Here is a 14719-nt window from a genome sequence, read left to right on the forward strand (position 1 = left end):
CAAGCCAACTCGCAAACATGAAAAGGCTGTGTGGATGATGGTCACTGTGTCATTCACCAGAGGCAACAGGCCACTAGCTGGAGATCCACTACAGCGCTCCTCCATGCAGGTTAATAGGCCAAAGGTTGCGCTCAGCTCACAGGCATAAAGGTTAACCAACAGCGCCCCCAAGAGACCAACCAGACATTTTAGTTCAAAGTCTCTCTTTCTGACTCTCTCTCTTATATATATATATATATATATATATATATATATATATATATATATATATATATATATATATATATATAAGCAGATGGAGCTGCAGAAGATTTTTACTAACTATAATGTTTAATAATTAAAACTGTCATATTATTAGTAGTCATATTATCGGTAATAATAATTATAGTGGTAGCGTTGCTGCCTCACACCTCCAGGGTTCCCAGTTCAATCCTCAACTCGGGTTACCGTCTGTTTGGAGGTTCTGTGCATCCTCTCCATGCATCTGCATGGGTTTCCTCTGGGTTCTCCAGTTTCCTCCCACCTCCAATTAACACAGCAGTAGGTGAAATGGCTAAGATAAACTACCCCCAGGCATAAATGTATATGTGCATGGTGCCCTGCAATGGACTTGTGTCCGATCTAGGGAGTATTCCCAGTGATCCACATCGACCCTGAGCAAGAAAATGCAGTTACTGAAAGTCTGTGAGATTATTGTTGTGAAAAGTTCATTAGGCGCCATTCGATTTGAAGCTCCTCTTAAGCCCATTTTACATCCCACCACAGCAGTGCTGGGTTCAACACGCTGTCATGTTAATCAAAGTAGCTTTACACCAGACACCAACGGTGCACAGAGCAGCTATTTTTAAAATAAGAAATAAGTGTAATTTCCTATGGTACGGTCAGGGTTTCAAGCTAGAAAGACTATGTAATACAGGACTAATGCTATGTTTTGCAGTGCATGCCTATAACCTAAACAGAACATGGGCTCTATATCGGCCTGAAGCCTGCCACAACAGCTCATGCCAAACTTTGCGAAAGTTCAAACTGCCACAGAGCATATAACTGAAAATCTCACTGGATTAGAACAGAATTTGTGTAAACTGTGGGAACTCATGTTTATAATATTGACAGACATTTGCATGTTATATTTGTTAAAACAAAAAGCACAGTGAATGCCTGAGAACTTCAAGCTCTTAAAATAGAGCTTAAGGGGAGAAGAAAAGAAAAAATTAAGAAACCCTATAATATAATTTAAATCTGCTATACAAATGAAACTGAAGTGAATTGAAGTATCCAAGTTCACTCCCAGCAGTGAAATTCATCATAAGCATGCAGTGATGTGTCTATAACAAGCAGATAAAATGAGGAAAAAAAAAAAAAAAAAAGAGAGGAAGACAGCTAAGCAGCGGTGGAAAACGAGTCGTCTTGCGTGGACTTTCCCACAGTGCATTAATAAGGACAGGTATTTGAAGGACTCCTCTAAGGGCACTGGTGAGCAGCAGCTTTCAGCACCTCCTTATTAACTGGCCACTCAACCTGCGACACTCACCGCACAATACGCTAGCTGTAGTGGATTTCCGGAAGGACAAACACAATGATGTGCAAAGGCACAAAGGTGTTCTGATGACTGGCTATCATAGAAGACTGGTGCATGCAAGGTCAGGCCAAGGGCACTGCTACTGTATATTACACGATGAGACTCTCAGCGAGACCTGATGTGTCACTGTGAGGTAAAGCATGTTGTGACATGCGGAAGTAAATGTATAATGAATTACCAACTTGACCCACGTCATCTTCAACAGAGTGATCACTTCACATTTCTTTTCATCTTCGAGAGGGTGAAACCGGACCTGACGGGGCTCGGGGGCTTTGGCAGTACTTCATCCACACATCAGGGTTTAGTTAGCACTTTCAAATGGACAGACACGAACTGATCAGTCAGTGTGCTAGTGTGATAAAAGGGCTTGGATGTTGACTTTGTGCCACAGGGGCAACAATCAGTCATTTCAACTCAATGACTGGTGCCAGACCTTTTCTAAAGTAGATGATCAGATCACATCTTTTAAAAAAAAAAAAAAAAAAAAAACACACACACACACACACACACATCTTAAACCATCCTACACAAGCCACTGCAAATCTTATGACATTTAAAAAGTGATGCGTTTCATGGGCGTGCTCCATGGTGCATCAAATCTTACCCCAAATTCCACCATGTGCACCTGAACACTTAAGCTAAAAGTAAATCTAGAACTGTTAACTGTAATGGCTTTGCTGAGGTTCAGTAAGGCGCTGTAAATGTGTACACTTACCACTCGGGTTGAATGCCATACAGGATATGGGTTTATCATGAGCTGGAAAATGAGCGACCACTCCCTCTCCATCAGAGTCTTCACTCACAAGTACCTACAGATACACACAAAAGCATCACAATATTAAAGACATCAAATAAAGAGAAAATGATTTGCACAGCATCCAGTGGTGTGCAGTAATCGGTTTAGATACACAAGATAGTATGGATGAAAGACGTGAAAAGTTATGCTCTTAGACAAGATTACATTCAGCTGACCAAACAAAACCGAATATCATTCGACTGCGTTCACTCGAAGAAGAGCACGCTGCAATGCGCACTACTTTAACGCCTGAATACAAAGATGCATCCTAACTAAAGCAGGACAAGGATCAATGATGGGGTGGAGTGATGTAGCCAGACGTGAAGAGGAATTACTGTTACCACATCAAAGTCAGTCCACACAGGATTTCGCAGAGGGGTTGTTTTTGTGATGCGACGTGGAATTTTTTGTGCCTTTTTTTTTTGCGGAAAACTACTTGAATCGGCATCATTACAGTGGCACAGAATTGTTTCATGTGCTCTTTCACAGTGATGTTTGTCGGTAAATGAGACCTTGAAACCTGTACTCATGTTTGACATACGTGAATGGAAGAAGGCTTCGAATGAAGGCACGTTGAGATGACATCACATGACCCGTCTTGGCCCAAATCTGCAGAATATCTGCGGAAATTCTGAAAACTTGCAAGCTCCTCCGAATATTGTGGTGTGTGCTTGATTTTGTGTTCATCTCGGCCATCACAAAAAGTGCGAAATCCTGGAAGGACTGCAACGTTGAAGTGTTTTACTCCTCTCACACCAAAGCAACTTACCAATGATTACGATGTATATTAATTACATCTTCACACGTCTTGATTAGTTTAGAGATACCTTTGATGGTGTGGAACGTCCATGATACAAGTCACATACAGTACATTATAGCAACTTTAAACAGTCATCCCTTCACCAGTCTCTCTTTTTGCTCACTCCTGAAGTATAAAAAAAAAACCTAAAAGACTTTACAGCTTTACCTCTGTGTACAAATTTCTGACACTGGAGACACCTTCCATAAAAGCTACAGAAAAATCTGCTCCCAGAAAGCGTCACCGTATCATTAATTACACACGTTTTTTAATCCATTTATATGGCGTGTTGGCTGTACAAGGTTCTGTCTAAGATGTTAGTACGGAAATAACATAATAGAATGAGTAAATTAATATGAACTGCTGTTGTAGAAAATCAATCAACACCTTCTGTCCAATCAGAACTGAGCATTAAGCAGCACCTTGCTATTAAAAAGCAATGCATCTGTACATACACTAACACAAACAAACGCGCACACACACGTCTATGATAGCTATGACACGTCATTGACACACACACGCACACATTTATGATAGCTAGGACCAGAATCTGAAAAATGAAAGCATAAATGAAGTGTTGAAAGAGTTAAAACACACACACACACATACAAACACACACACACAGCAGGAGGAAACTCTAGACTGTCTCGCTGCTAATAGATATCCAAAAGAGATTAATAGCTCTCAGTTAAAAGAGCAGCACTATGGATCTGTAACTCATCCTTTATGTGTTCCTACAGGGAAAAAAAAAAAAAGACGACGGCTGAGATTGAGAAAGAGGAGGAGGAGTAAGGAAAGCGAAAGCAGAGAGACAGAAAAAGGGCAAGAAACGAAGATAAAGAAGAGCAAGAAAGCTAGAAGGAGAGAGGGAGGGAGCGGGAGAGCTAGAGAGAGAGAGGTGCTGCTCCACAAGAGGCCATTCTCTAGTCAGTGGCCCTCTGTGAAAGTCGACTCATGAAAGAGATTATAACTAAGGCCAGACATGAGGAGGCCAAAGAGAAGAGTGATAAATCTAGCGGGGTGTTGCATTAAGGAGCATGCCGCTCATTTTAATAGAACCCAGTCCAAACACAAAACAGCCTTGCTCTCAAACTAAGACATTTCAGCTCAGACTCACAAAAAACGCCCCAGTGACAAAAAACAGGTCTCATACCAGAGAACAGATAATGTTTTACAGGGATCCAGGTATGACTGAAAATTTATGTGGAAAAAAGCACTCGGGAGATGAAAAACAGCAGAAGGAGAAAACTCTGGAGGATGCTATAAACTCGGTATCTAGCCAGTAAATTATTGCATAGTTACAACAAAAAGCTGTTGAATTCTCTGATAAAAATATCTGATATATCTATAACGGCAGCTCTGACGGCGTTTCCGCCTTCGACACAATTCATGGGTTCATATTAAAATGTGCTGCTTCGAATTGTTAGAATTTCTACGGAAGATAATATACAATTTATATAATCTAAGAAAAATAATACCTAGATTTAAATAAATAAATAAATAAATAAATAAAGCTGTATAATCGTTGATACGGTGAAGCTTTCTGTAAGGTGAGGTTTATGTTTATTTTATTTCTGGAAGGAATTTACAGTGTGTGCGCCTTGTAATGGTTTTCCATCTATGGGTAGTCTTTAAGACTGAGGACTTCTGATTTCTCTGTAACATGAGAAGTTTAAGAGACTGTGGTGAGGAAAGGCCGTCCGGTGAGGTATAGCGTACGTGATAACAGGAACTAACATTCCATAATATTAAAGATAAAAATAAATGGTTCAAAGTACTTTCAGTTATCATTTACTAAATTTTAAACTAATCGGTGACAAATGATGTGGTATAAGAGGATTATAAAACTAGGACATGCTGTTATTGGAAAATAGATAGTTTGATGTGGTAACAGCGTCACATCACTCCATCCTTTGTGTTCTAGTCCCTACGCATCACATGGGTAGACCAGAGGAACGTGACTTGTCATGTGTAGTTACGTGTGTGCCGGCCACAGAAACATGAAAAGCCTTCATTAGGAAAACAAGTGTGGCAAAGTGGCCTACTTCTTGTAAGGTTAGGTCTCATCTACGTCATGCTGTAGAGACAACTATTTATAGCGTCCGTTTTTCTTTCCCTGCAGCTTTCAAATAAAGAGGTAAAAGTGTTGACTCTGGTGAAACGGGAAGCGTGCGTAAGCAGAATAAATCACACCTCTCGATGGGTGTAGCGTGTGAGGTCGAGCCTCTGTGGACACTCCGGTTTAACCTTCGGATTTTTAACAGCCCAGGAAACCAGACGAGCTGTTTACACGGGTCAAAATCAACACAGGGTGAGAAATAGGGGGGAATAAAAGGAACATGAGAGAAATCTGTTCCAACTTAACCTCTGTCTGAGTAAAAAATCCTCGAACGAGAGAACTGCAAACATTTAAACTGGCCTGTTAAGCTGACACTCCATTAAAGAGATCCTGTGTGATAGATGAACACCTGGGAGCAGTTTCTGCTTGTCCACAACAGAGGGTCTAAAAAAGAAATGATGTTCTTCTCGGGTGGAACGGTGTTCATCTTTACACACGCTCGGGTTTCAGAAAAAGAGGAGACAGTGTGGGACCAGTCCTTCCTTCACCTCTGCTCACCTGGTTCCCATCTCTCACTACAGCGGCACTCATGCCAGGACAGCCGAGGTACAGGAAGTGGTATTGTGTCGTAAGCCTGGCAGCCGTCGTCCTGGCACGAACTCTGAACTTACAGAGTCCGTTTCCTTATAACAAAGTGATGACAAATCAGTGGGAGACACAATGCTTCTTGAAAAAGAAGGCTGAATGGGATTAATCAACGACGCAGAATTATTCAGGATGTTTTGCCATCAAGGTCAGACCAGTGTAACAAAATTTTTATTTTTTTACATATTTTACACCTATTGGCATCAGTGCTGCATTTGTTGACAAACAGTACAACAAAAAAAGTTCATCAACAACCTTTTTTTCTAGATAAAAGCTATACATTAAATAATAATCTGTCCTTCCACTCAACATATAGAATGAAACATAATGACGTGTTTATTATATAACAAATAAAAATGAGACGAATGTCAGAGCCGGGCGACTGAACACAAAGATGAAACGTTTTTTCTTGTCCTCTTTGCGCACTGACTTTGCAAACGTGAATAAAGAAGGGAATTAAGATGCACTGCACTATTTGCTTGGCTACAATGCGCAAGAAGCGAGGTGAGAGGCCACCACTGGACTCCAGTCTCCTCTGATGTGTGTCTGGATGCTAAGAGTAAAGTGGTAGTGGTGTGATCATTTCAACATGCAGGCCTGTAATGGAGGTGCACAATTGTACGATCCGGTGGTCCATTTAAGAAGGATTTAGAGCTTAGGAATCGATTGCATTTGCATGTTAGAAACGAAAAATAATGTGTTTGTTTAAAAGCATTAAAGGGTTATGTTTTACTTGTACAGTAACCAGACTACAACTAAGATAAGCAATAACAAAACGACACAAAAAAAAAGAATAAAACTATGTATTTTCTTCAAAAGATTCAATAAAAAAGAAATACTGGCTGTTAAAACGCACACTGTATGGCATGTGTGTTTGTGTGTACCTGTCCCTCTCCCACACTGTGTGTGTCTATGACAGTAACTACGCCGGGTTGGTGAGGGCTGCGGCGGGTGCTGCTGTGGGCCACGCCCTCTTCATCAGGTGCTCCGGAGGGCAGTGTGCCTGTAAGCTGAGTGACTACTTTACCCACCATCGTCAGCCCCGTCTTTAGTGTCTGAGGAAAGAAAAACATAAAGGAAAAAACCCTCAGTGAATTTTCCACATTGAAGACACAATCGTTATCAAATTTCAAAACAAATGCATAAATGAACTACAATTTCCTGCTCATAAGCCAGAGATTAACGGTTTGCTGGCTTATCATCTTTTTAACAACCTTTACTAGAACCACAACAAATAAACACTGTATGTACACAATAAACACAACATACACGGTATGTACACAATAAACACAATGTACACTGTATGTACAAAAAACACAATGTACACTGTATGCACACAAACACAATGTACACTGTATGTACACAAACACAATGTACGCTGTATGTACACAAACACAATGTACGCTGTATGTACACAAACACAATGTACGCTGTATGTACACAAACACAACATATACTGTATGTACACAAGCACAATGTACACTGTATGTACACAAACACAATGTACGCTGTATGTACACAAACACAATGGACGCTGTATGTACACAAACACAATGGACGCTGTATGTACACAAACACAATGGACGCTGTATGTACACAAACACAATGTACGCTGTATGCACACAAGCACAACGTACACTGTATGTACACAAACACAATGTACGCTGTACGCGCACAAACACAATGTACGCTGTATGTACACAAACAACGTACGCTGTATGTACACAAACACAACGTACGCTGTATGTGCACAAACACAATGTACGCTGTATGTGCACAAACACAATGTACACAAACACAACGTACACTATGTATACAAACACAACGTATACTGTATACGTACACAAACACAATGTACACTGTATGTACACAATAAACACTGTACGTACAAAATAAACACAATGTACACTGTACGTACACAAACACAAAGTACACTGTATGTACATCGATTAAAAAAAGCTTATCAACACATACATTTCCTAAACTTTTAGACTGAATGAATCTTATAGCTTGATTAGAAAAAGGTTTGATTAATTGTGTCATATGCTATATTCGTATGTATTCAGATATTATTTCCTAATGATAATGAAACATCACTGTGGGGAAAATACTTCTCTTTTTTTTTTTTTTTTTTTTTTAAATCCCAAGGAGGAAATGTTTCTTTTTTCTTTTAACTAAAAAAATGGCCTTAAGTCCAAGTATCTAAAACTTTCACGCTTCAAAAAGTTCATAAAGGTATCGTAAAAGTAACCCATGTGACTCCGACGCACGTCGGAGATCTATGCGGAAATGAAGGTATTTTGTAAATAAAGAATTTTTTCTTGTTTTTGCACATTCGTATCGCTTCATAAAATCAGGATAAAACCACTGGAGTCACATGGGTTACTTTTACGATGCCTTTATGAACTTTTTGGAGCGTGAAAGTTTTGGTTACTTGGACTGTAATGGAGGAACAGAAATCTCCCAGGTTTCATTAAAATGCCTTGATTTGTGTTCCGAAGATGAACGAACATCTTAGGGGTTTGGATCGACATGAGGGGGAGTAATAGAGGGCAGAATTTTCATTTTTGGGTGAACTATCCCGTTAAATACTAAATATTTAAGCAACAAAAACTTGAGTGTAAACTTTCAGTTACAAATTTTCCCTTGGACCTCAAAATGTTTCGCATCCATATCTTGCTTTTTTTGCGCTGGAGCTATAAAGCAATGGCAGCTTACGTCCACCAAAAAGCATCATACAACCCTAATGCTGAAATGGACGTTCAAATGACCGTGCACTATGCTGAACTAATGTTGTATAAATCACTTCACTAAAAATGAAATTCATTTAAAGTTTTCAACGACGTTTTCAACGACATTTATAGATTTTAGATTATAAAAAGAGAGACCACATTGATCAGACTGATAGATCTGATATTACACCCATCCCTCAGCAGATAATTCATAGTATTTCTGGGAATTTGTGGTTGTGCAAATTCCAGGAAGATAAAGATGTTATTCATTAAGTATCATCCAGACACATGGCGTGCGAATGCACTGTTCGAGTGTGTTAGCTTAGTGATCTGAGCAACAGAGAGATAAGAAAATGCTGAAAAAGCAGGAGTCAGGAATAGGATCTGCCACCACCTTCCCCTGCCAGACCCGCGCCTTGATCAATGCTGACTGTTTGGATTAGCACTAAAAACTCCAACTGCAGTGATTAGAAAACACATTAGCGTTGATCAATTAGGCGGCAAACGTTTCTCTTAATAATTGATGGGCCAAGGCAATTTACACACAGTCTGTTAGTGGGCTTGTCAGAGCACTATCCAGAGGGCCCAACAAACACAGGCGCCACAAGGTATTGACGTTGCCGCTCGGCCTGAATGCTTGATTAAGCTCTTCAGGGGCCTAGACAGCACGCACACACAGCTTAGTACTACATCAAGTGAGAAACTAGCAAGAGACTCCACTTAAGCAGTGCTATCCATTTACCACAAGTACATGACTGCTCAGCTTTACACAGACACCAAACATTGGAGCCACTACCGGAGTCACCTCAAACACTGTCCTGTGGCTGGCGCGACAGCATCGCTCTCGGAGTCCCATCCCGCTCATTTACACAGTCTGTGCTCTGTTAGAATCCAATTTCCCCAAAGTCCCCCCCAGCCTCCAAAGCATGGCACACCCCCCTCCTGGCATTGTGATTGAGTTACAGGACTGATGGGAGATAGCCCCCTGGCCCCTCGACAGCCGCACTCAGAGCCACTCAGCACAGGGACGGCGTGTCAAAGCGGAGAAGACGGTTATAAATCACCGCTCCATCTGCAGACGGCCCAGTCTACGCATCAGGCCTTTTTTAACCATGTTTTCCTCCCTGCTAACCTTTAGGGTGCTACGTTTGATGTATGCCACCATTAGGGCTAATGGTGCTTCTCTCACGTAAGCCGTTAGAGCTCGTTAGGGAGGGGAGTGGGCCGGCCTGGGAATACAGATGTGGGCTTAATAAATCAATTAACCTGCTGGGGAGCGGAGCCTAAAACCAGATGCACAGGGGAGTGTGTCAGAGGAGGATGATATCGGAATTAGCCTAAGGCCTACGGTAAACTGACTGCACTGTCTTGAATCATAGACACATATTATTGCTGAAATATCTTTATGAGATGGTTTCGTAGATACTGTTAGAAAGACTATAAACAAAATAGTGCAAACAGGATCATATTAGGTGAGATAAAAGAAGATGTTTAAGGTTTAAACATACAGGCATTTTAAAACCCAAAATATTCTACAGACGCAAATGTAAATATTTGGGTGGATGAATGCTGTTCTTTATATACATACATACATACATACATACATACACACACACACATACATACATATATATATATATATATATACACACACACACACACACATACATACACACACACACACACACACACACACATATATACATAATTCCACTTCAATATCTCTCTTAAAAAGCATTTACAGAAATAAGATATATTGAATGAAGGATAGTTCCAAAACGAGAAATTGTCAATGAGAATAATGATTCATATTACCAAAAAAAAAAAAAACCAAACGAATAAAAAGGCACTAAAGAAAGTAAACCTTCGTCACATTTTGAAAACACTTTTCAGCACTACACCAAATATAGTATCCAGATACAATAAAGAATACATTTTTACAAGAATGGGCATACCTATTCATAACAGAAGTCCACATAGGAATACTGTTATAACTCTAATTACTCAAAGAATGAAAGGAAGTAACGGGAATGCCAAGATGTCCTTCTGGAAATGAGATTTATCGGTTACTGGGACAACTAGTGATATTTATATAGCAACGCTGACAGTATTGTAATAAATATTTCATTACTACTATTAGAAACTGTCCTAGTCACGTTCATAACTATAAACTAAACACTCTAAGTTTAGATTACATTTATAGACTGGATTCACAGTCATTGGATTTATAGACAGTTCAGCTTAGAGTTAGTCTTTAAATCAAGGTTAAATATTTATTATTTTTAAGCTTAGAATAAGATACGTATAGTTAAATGAAATTTGTGATTGTGTCCACAGTGTGTGGATGCTGCTTACATATGTTTACGTGTGTGTTGCATTGAATTAGAGTTAGAAACATGTACTCACTTTTGCGGCGCTGATGACAGTGGCAGTGTAGGACTGGGAGTTATCTCCACATGCCCCGCCACGGGACTGATGACACCGGATCAGCTGCACACACACATACACACAATTATCAATAGTCCACAGAGGCCCGCCTGGCGTCTTCATATTGAAAGGGTGGAGAGGGCCATTAGGAAATCTCTGAACCCCTAAGCCCCTTCTACATCTTAACTCCTTCAGATTTTCTGCCCCATTCAACATTTTAGGAATACAAAACTCAGTAACTGTTGGCCAAAAGTCATTACGCTACACCAGACGCACTGGCCGATCTGTTCATTACTGAGAAATGCCTGACCTCAATCGTACAACAGCAGCAAACAACACTCCATTAAACGAACTTGCAGCAAATCAGACACTTTAAAAATAATCCTGTCCAGCAATAAAAGTGGGACCATTTTAAGTTGAATGAGATGTTTTGGCTTTGAGATGAGATGCTTTTACATTATTCTCTTAACGAGTTGAGGCTTTTAAGAGCGTCCAAATAACACACTGAAAATGTCGACTAAGAGAAAAATCACAGTGTTTATGATTTCTACCTTGTTCTCAGCGTAGGCGAGCCACCGGCTTCCTAATGCTATGGGGTTGAGGTTGGGACCAGGACAAGGATAGCAGCCTGCAACACAGGACATGAACATTACACAATCTAATTAGCAACGGTAGAATCAAACAGTAGTTACAGTCTCACAGTAGAAAACATTTCAGCAATGACCGTGCTCGTCAGTTACCTGAGATGGAAAAAGAGCATATACACTATATTCTCAAAAGAATTCAAAGAATTGCTGCTTTGAAACAGATGATAGACTGGAATGCATTTATTTGGTTATTAGGCATGATCTTCACACTTGAGGACGCAGGGTCCAATTTGTGTAAACTGAAATTGAGGGCTATGGCATTTAAGTCACTTTTTCACCACATGGAACAACTCAACTCGACTCGCTTTACTTTTCTGAGCTTGCTTTTCCACTGCAGTTTTGTGCCACCTGATCGTAGGTGCCATCTTCCATTCGCCTTCATGCAGGGATAATGTTGCATTATCGAAGTCCTGAACAGATAAACGGTCAGGCCGTATTCCAAATGCCTTTCCTGTTCACTGAACATGGATCCTATTAAGGATATAAACAACGGCGTTCTGGACCCTACGTAGTGCTCGATTTGACTAAGTTAGATTAAGCCGCGACAGGAGTGACTTCAATATATGCCTGATTGGATGTAAAAATCTAAGACAGTAATTTTATCTGTAATGAGATAAATAATACAGAATTTTCAATTAATACAATATTACAACACACAGAGTATGTATTAAATGACGCATTTATTACGACACAATAGCGAACCACTCGTTAAGGAGAACTCCCCAATCCCTCACATTTAGTATCGGCTCGGCTCGCTCGGATCCTCGACCGAGGTGGTACCAAAAAAAAGTACCGGGTACTTTCCACAGAGGAAAACCCCCCAAAAATCGAGCCGAGTCGACTTTTAACCTCCAGACATTTTGACCCTTGAGAGCCATATAGGAAACAGTGGCACCAAAAACGTCTGTATGGTACAACGTGTGTACATATACACACCCCATAAATCTATTCTAATCTAACCTAATATATGATATAATATAATATGTGACAATGGTTTTTATTCTTCTCGCTAATAAATACTACAAAAGAGACAAAAAACTGATAAGAAGCTAACATTCATGCGAATAGGTTCCTTTTTTGAACGCATATCCCGCAGAGATGCCAGAAGTGTGCTGACATTAATTTAGTCCTCAACAGTGCAAAAAAGAAGAGAAAAGAAAAGAAAAATGTATGCAGACAATAATTTGGTGTATGGAGCCCAGATCTAAAGCTGTGATGAACAGAGCTTGAGGTAAACCACAAGCCGAGAGTGATGCAAAGCTTTTTGTGCTTCTCTAAGACTGAGGAAGCCAATGTTATAAGACAACATGTGTTTAACATACCCCGAGTGCAGGAACCGAACTATTTTCATCATTGTTCTCAGACCTCACATCTATCTCTAGCAAGACACGGACATGTACTGAACTAAGCGGTCGTATCCTACGGAGCTGGGCTTCCGTTTCACATGGAGAAAGAGCTGACAGTGTGATGGAGAATATCATCCCGGTTTATGACTTCTCATAATCGCTTTCAAAAACAAACATGTCTAGTCTTGATTTTTTTTTTTTTTTTTATGATGAAGAAGCTTTAGAAGAGAGATTAACGATGTAAGGGGTTATTGACCGCGGTCATTTCCTGTGGCACAGACGTGGACTGGGAAAGCAGACAGACAATGAGAGCCATTAAAACTACGCTAATGGCAATTTACAACAGACGATTGCTTAAGTGGGGATAGAAGGCCTGGTTTCGGATTGTGATATAGACTTCAGAGGACACAATGGCCCTTACTGTAGAAGCCAAAGAGTGTTAGGTGCTGGGAAAGGACAGACTTAAGAGCGTCTACAAGTGTTTTCGTGTAATGGCCAGGGTGAGTGATTACCGGCCTGTCGAAATAAGGAGTCTGGGACAGGTCTTTGATATCGTATAGCTGCGCAGAGTGACGAGGTAAAATGTCTCCAGTGCTCCAATTGCACGCATGGAGATGAGATTGTGCAGGTTCACACAACAAAACTCAAGGCGAGTGCTTTTTAATGATGTCAGTGTGTGTGAGGGATTATTCAAAACTAGAGCTCCTTCGCTGGACTTTTAAGGTGGAAGAATCGGATGAAGAGCAAACAAAACTGGGACATTATAAACAAGTGGACTTACTTGTGACAAAGAATTTTTTTGTAAAAGTGCAGCTGTCAAAGGCAGCAATCTTTTCTTGAAGACTGACGACAAGAATCCTGTAATTAAAGACGCAGAGTGAACCCATTAACAGTACATACACTGTAGATAACTGGAATAGATACTGATCTGTATATTACAAATAATTCTCAAATTAGAAGTAAAAAAAAGAAAAAAAGAAATTGCACCAGGATACCTTTTGTTGCAGTGTAGATCATAAATGGGCGTTTTAAACTGAATTGACTTGACCATCTCTCCGGTCCTTAGAGAATACAGGTCCACACAGCAGTACGGAGGGCTGGTCCTGTAAGAAACATACACACATGGCAGTAATTCTGACAAACAAAGAACAAATCAGAAATACATCAGTCTTCATTGGAATGCATCTGAAACGCACTGAAAGCTAAACAATCCCACAGAGAACCAGTTTCTTAGTTTAATTGCATCAGTATTCTTCCCAAAAGTGTTGCAGCCATTTCCTTCCCAAAATCTGACATTAAATGCTTTGTCAAGTAACACATCAGCACAAGTCTGGGGGAAGGAAAAGTGGCTGCTGGCAGAAAGGACCTCAGACATTAATCCTCATTAAAAGTTCACCAACTTCGCTGGCACTGTTCGGTCTGCTATATCAAGCAGTCAGTTCGGTGGGATGTTTCTCAAAAAGTAGATTGTTCTCTCTCTGTAATGATAATTCTGCTCTATACAAATCATTTGTGCCTTACAACGCGACTGCATCAGAGTACCCGAATCAGGCCGAGTGAGAAAAGGTCACGCTGGAATGCAGAACGGAGAAATGACTGATCGGACTGTCTCTGTAAATAAAGAAAATCAATAACTAGTGATTCACTGACAAAATAATAGGCTCTGAATTCAACCGCTAATGATTGTGA

General features: G+C 40.2%; 1 protein-coding gene across 4 annotated transcripts in view; it reads right to left on the reverse strand.

The window, feature by feature from the left end:
- Positions 1-14719, reverse strand: part of bcas3 (BCAS3 microtubule associated cell migration factor) — a 222000-nt gene that overhangs the window by 185614 nt on the left and 21667 nt on the right. For all 4 annotated transcript variants that reach the window (XM_017490616.3, XM_017490615.3, XM_017490614.3 and 1 more), the window contains exons 8-13: positions 14026-14133; positions 13812-13888; positions 11589-11665; positions 11017-11100; positions 6763-6933; positions 2295-2388 (exon numbers count right to left, since the gene is read on the reverse strand). In XM_017490616.3, the coding sequence (XP_017346105.1) occupies positions 2295-2388; positions 6763-6933; positions 11017-11100; positions 11589-11665; positions 13812-13888; positions 14026-14133 (611 nt within the window). The remainder of the gene's footprint in view (positions 1-2294; positions 2389-6762; positions 6934-11016; positions 11101-11588; positions 11666-13811; positions 13889-14025; positions 14134-14719) is intronic.

This window comes from Ictalurus punctatus, chromosome 17 (assembly GCF_001660625.3).
Source record: "Ictalurus punctatus breed USDA103 chromosome 17, Coco_2.0, whole genome shotgun sequence".
NCBI classification, from domain to species: domain Eukaryota; kingdom Metazoa; phylum Chordata; class Actinopteri; order Siluriformes; family Ictaluridae; genus Ictalurus; species Ictalurus punctatus.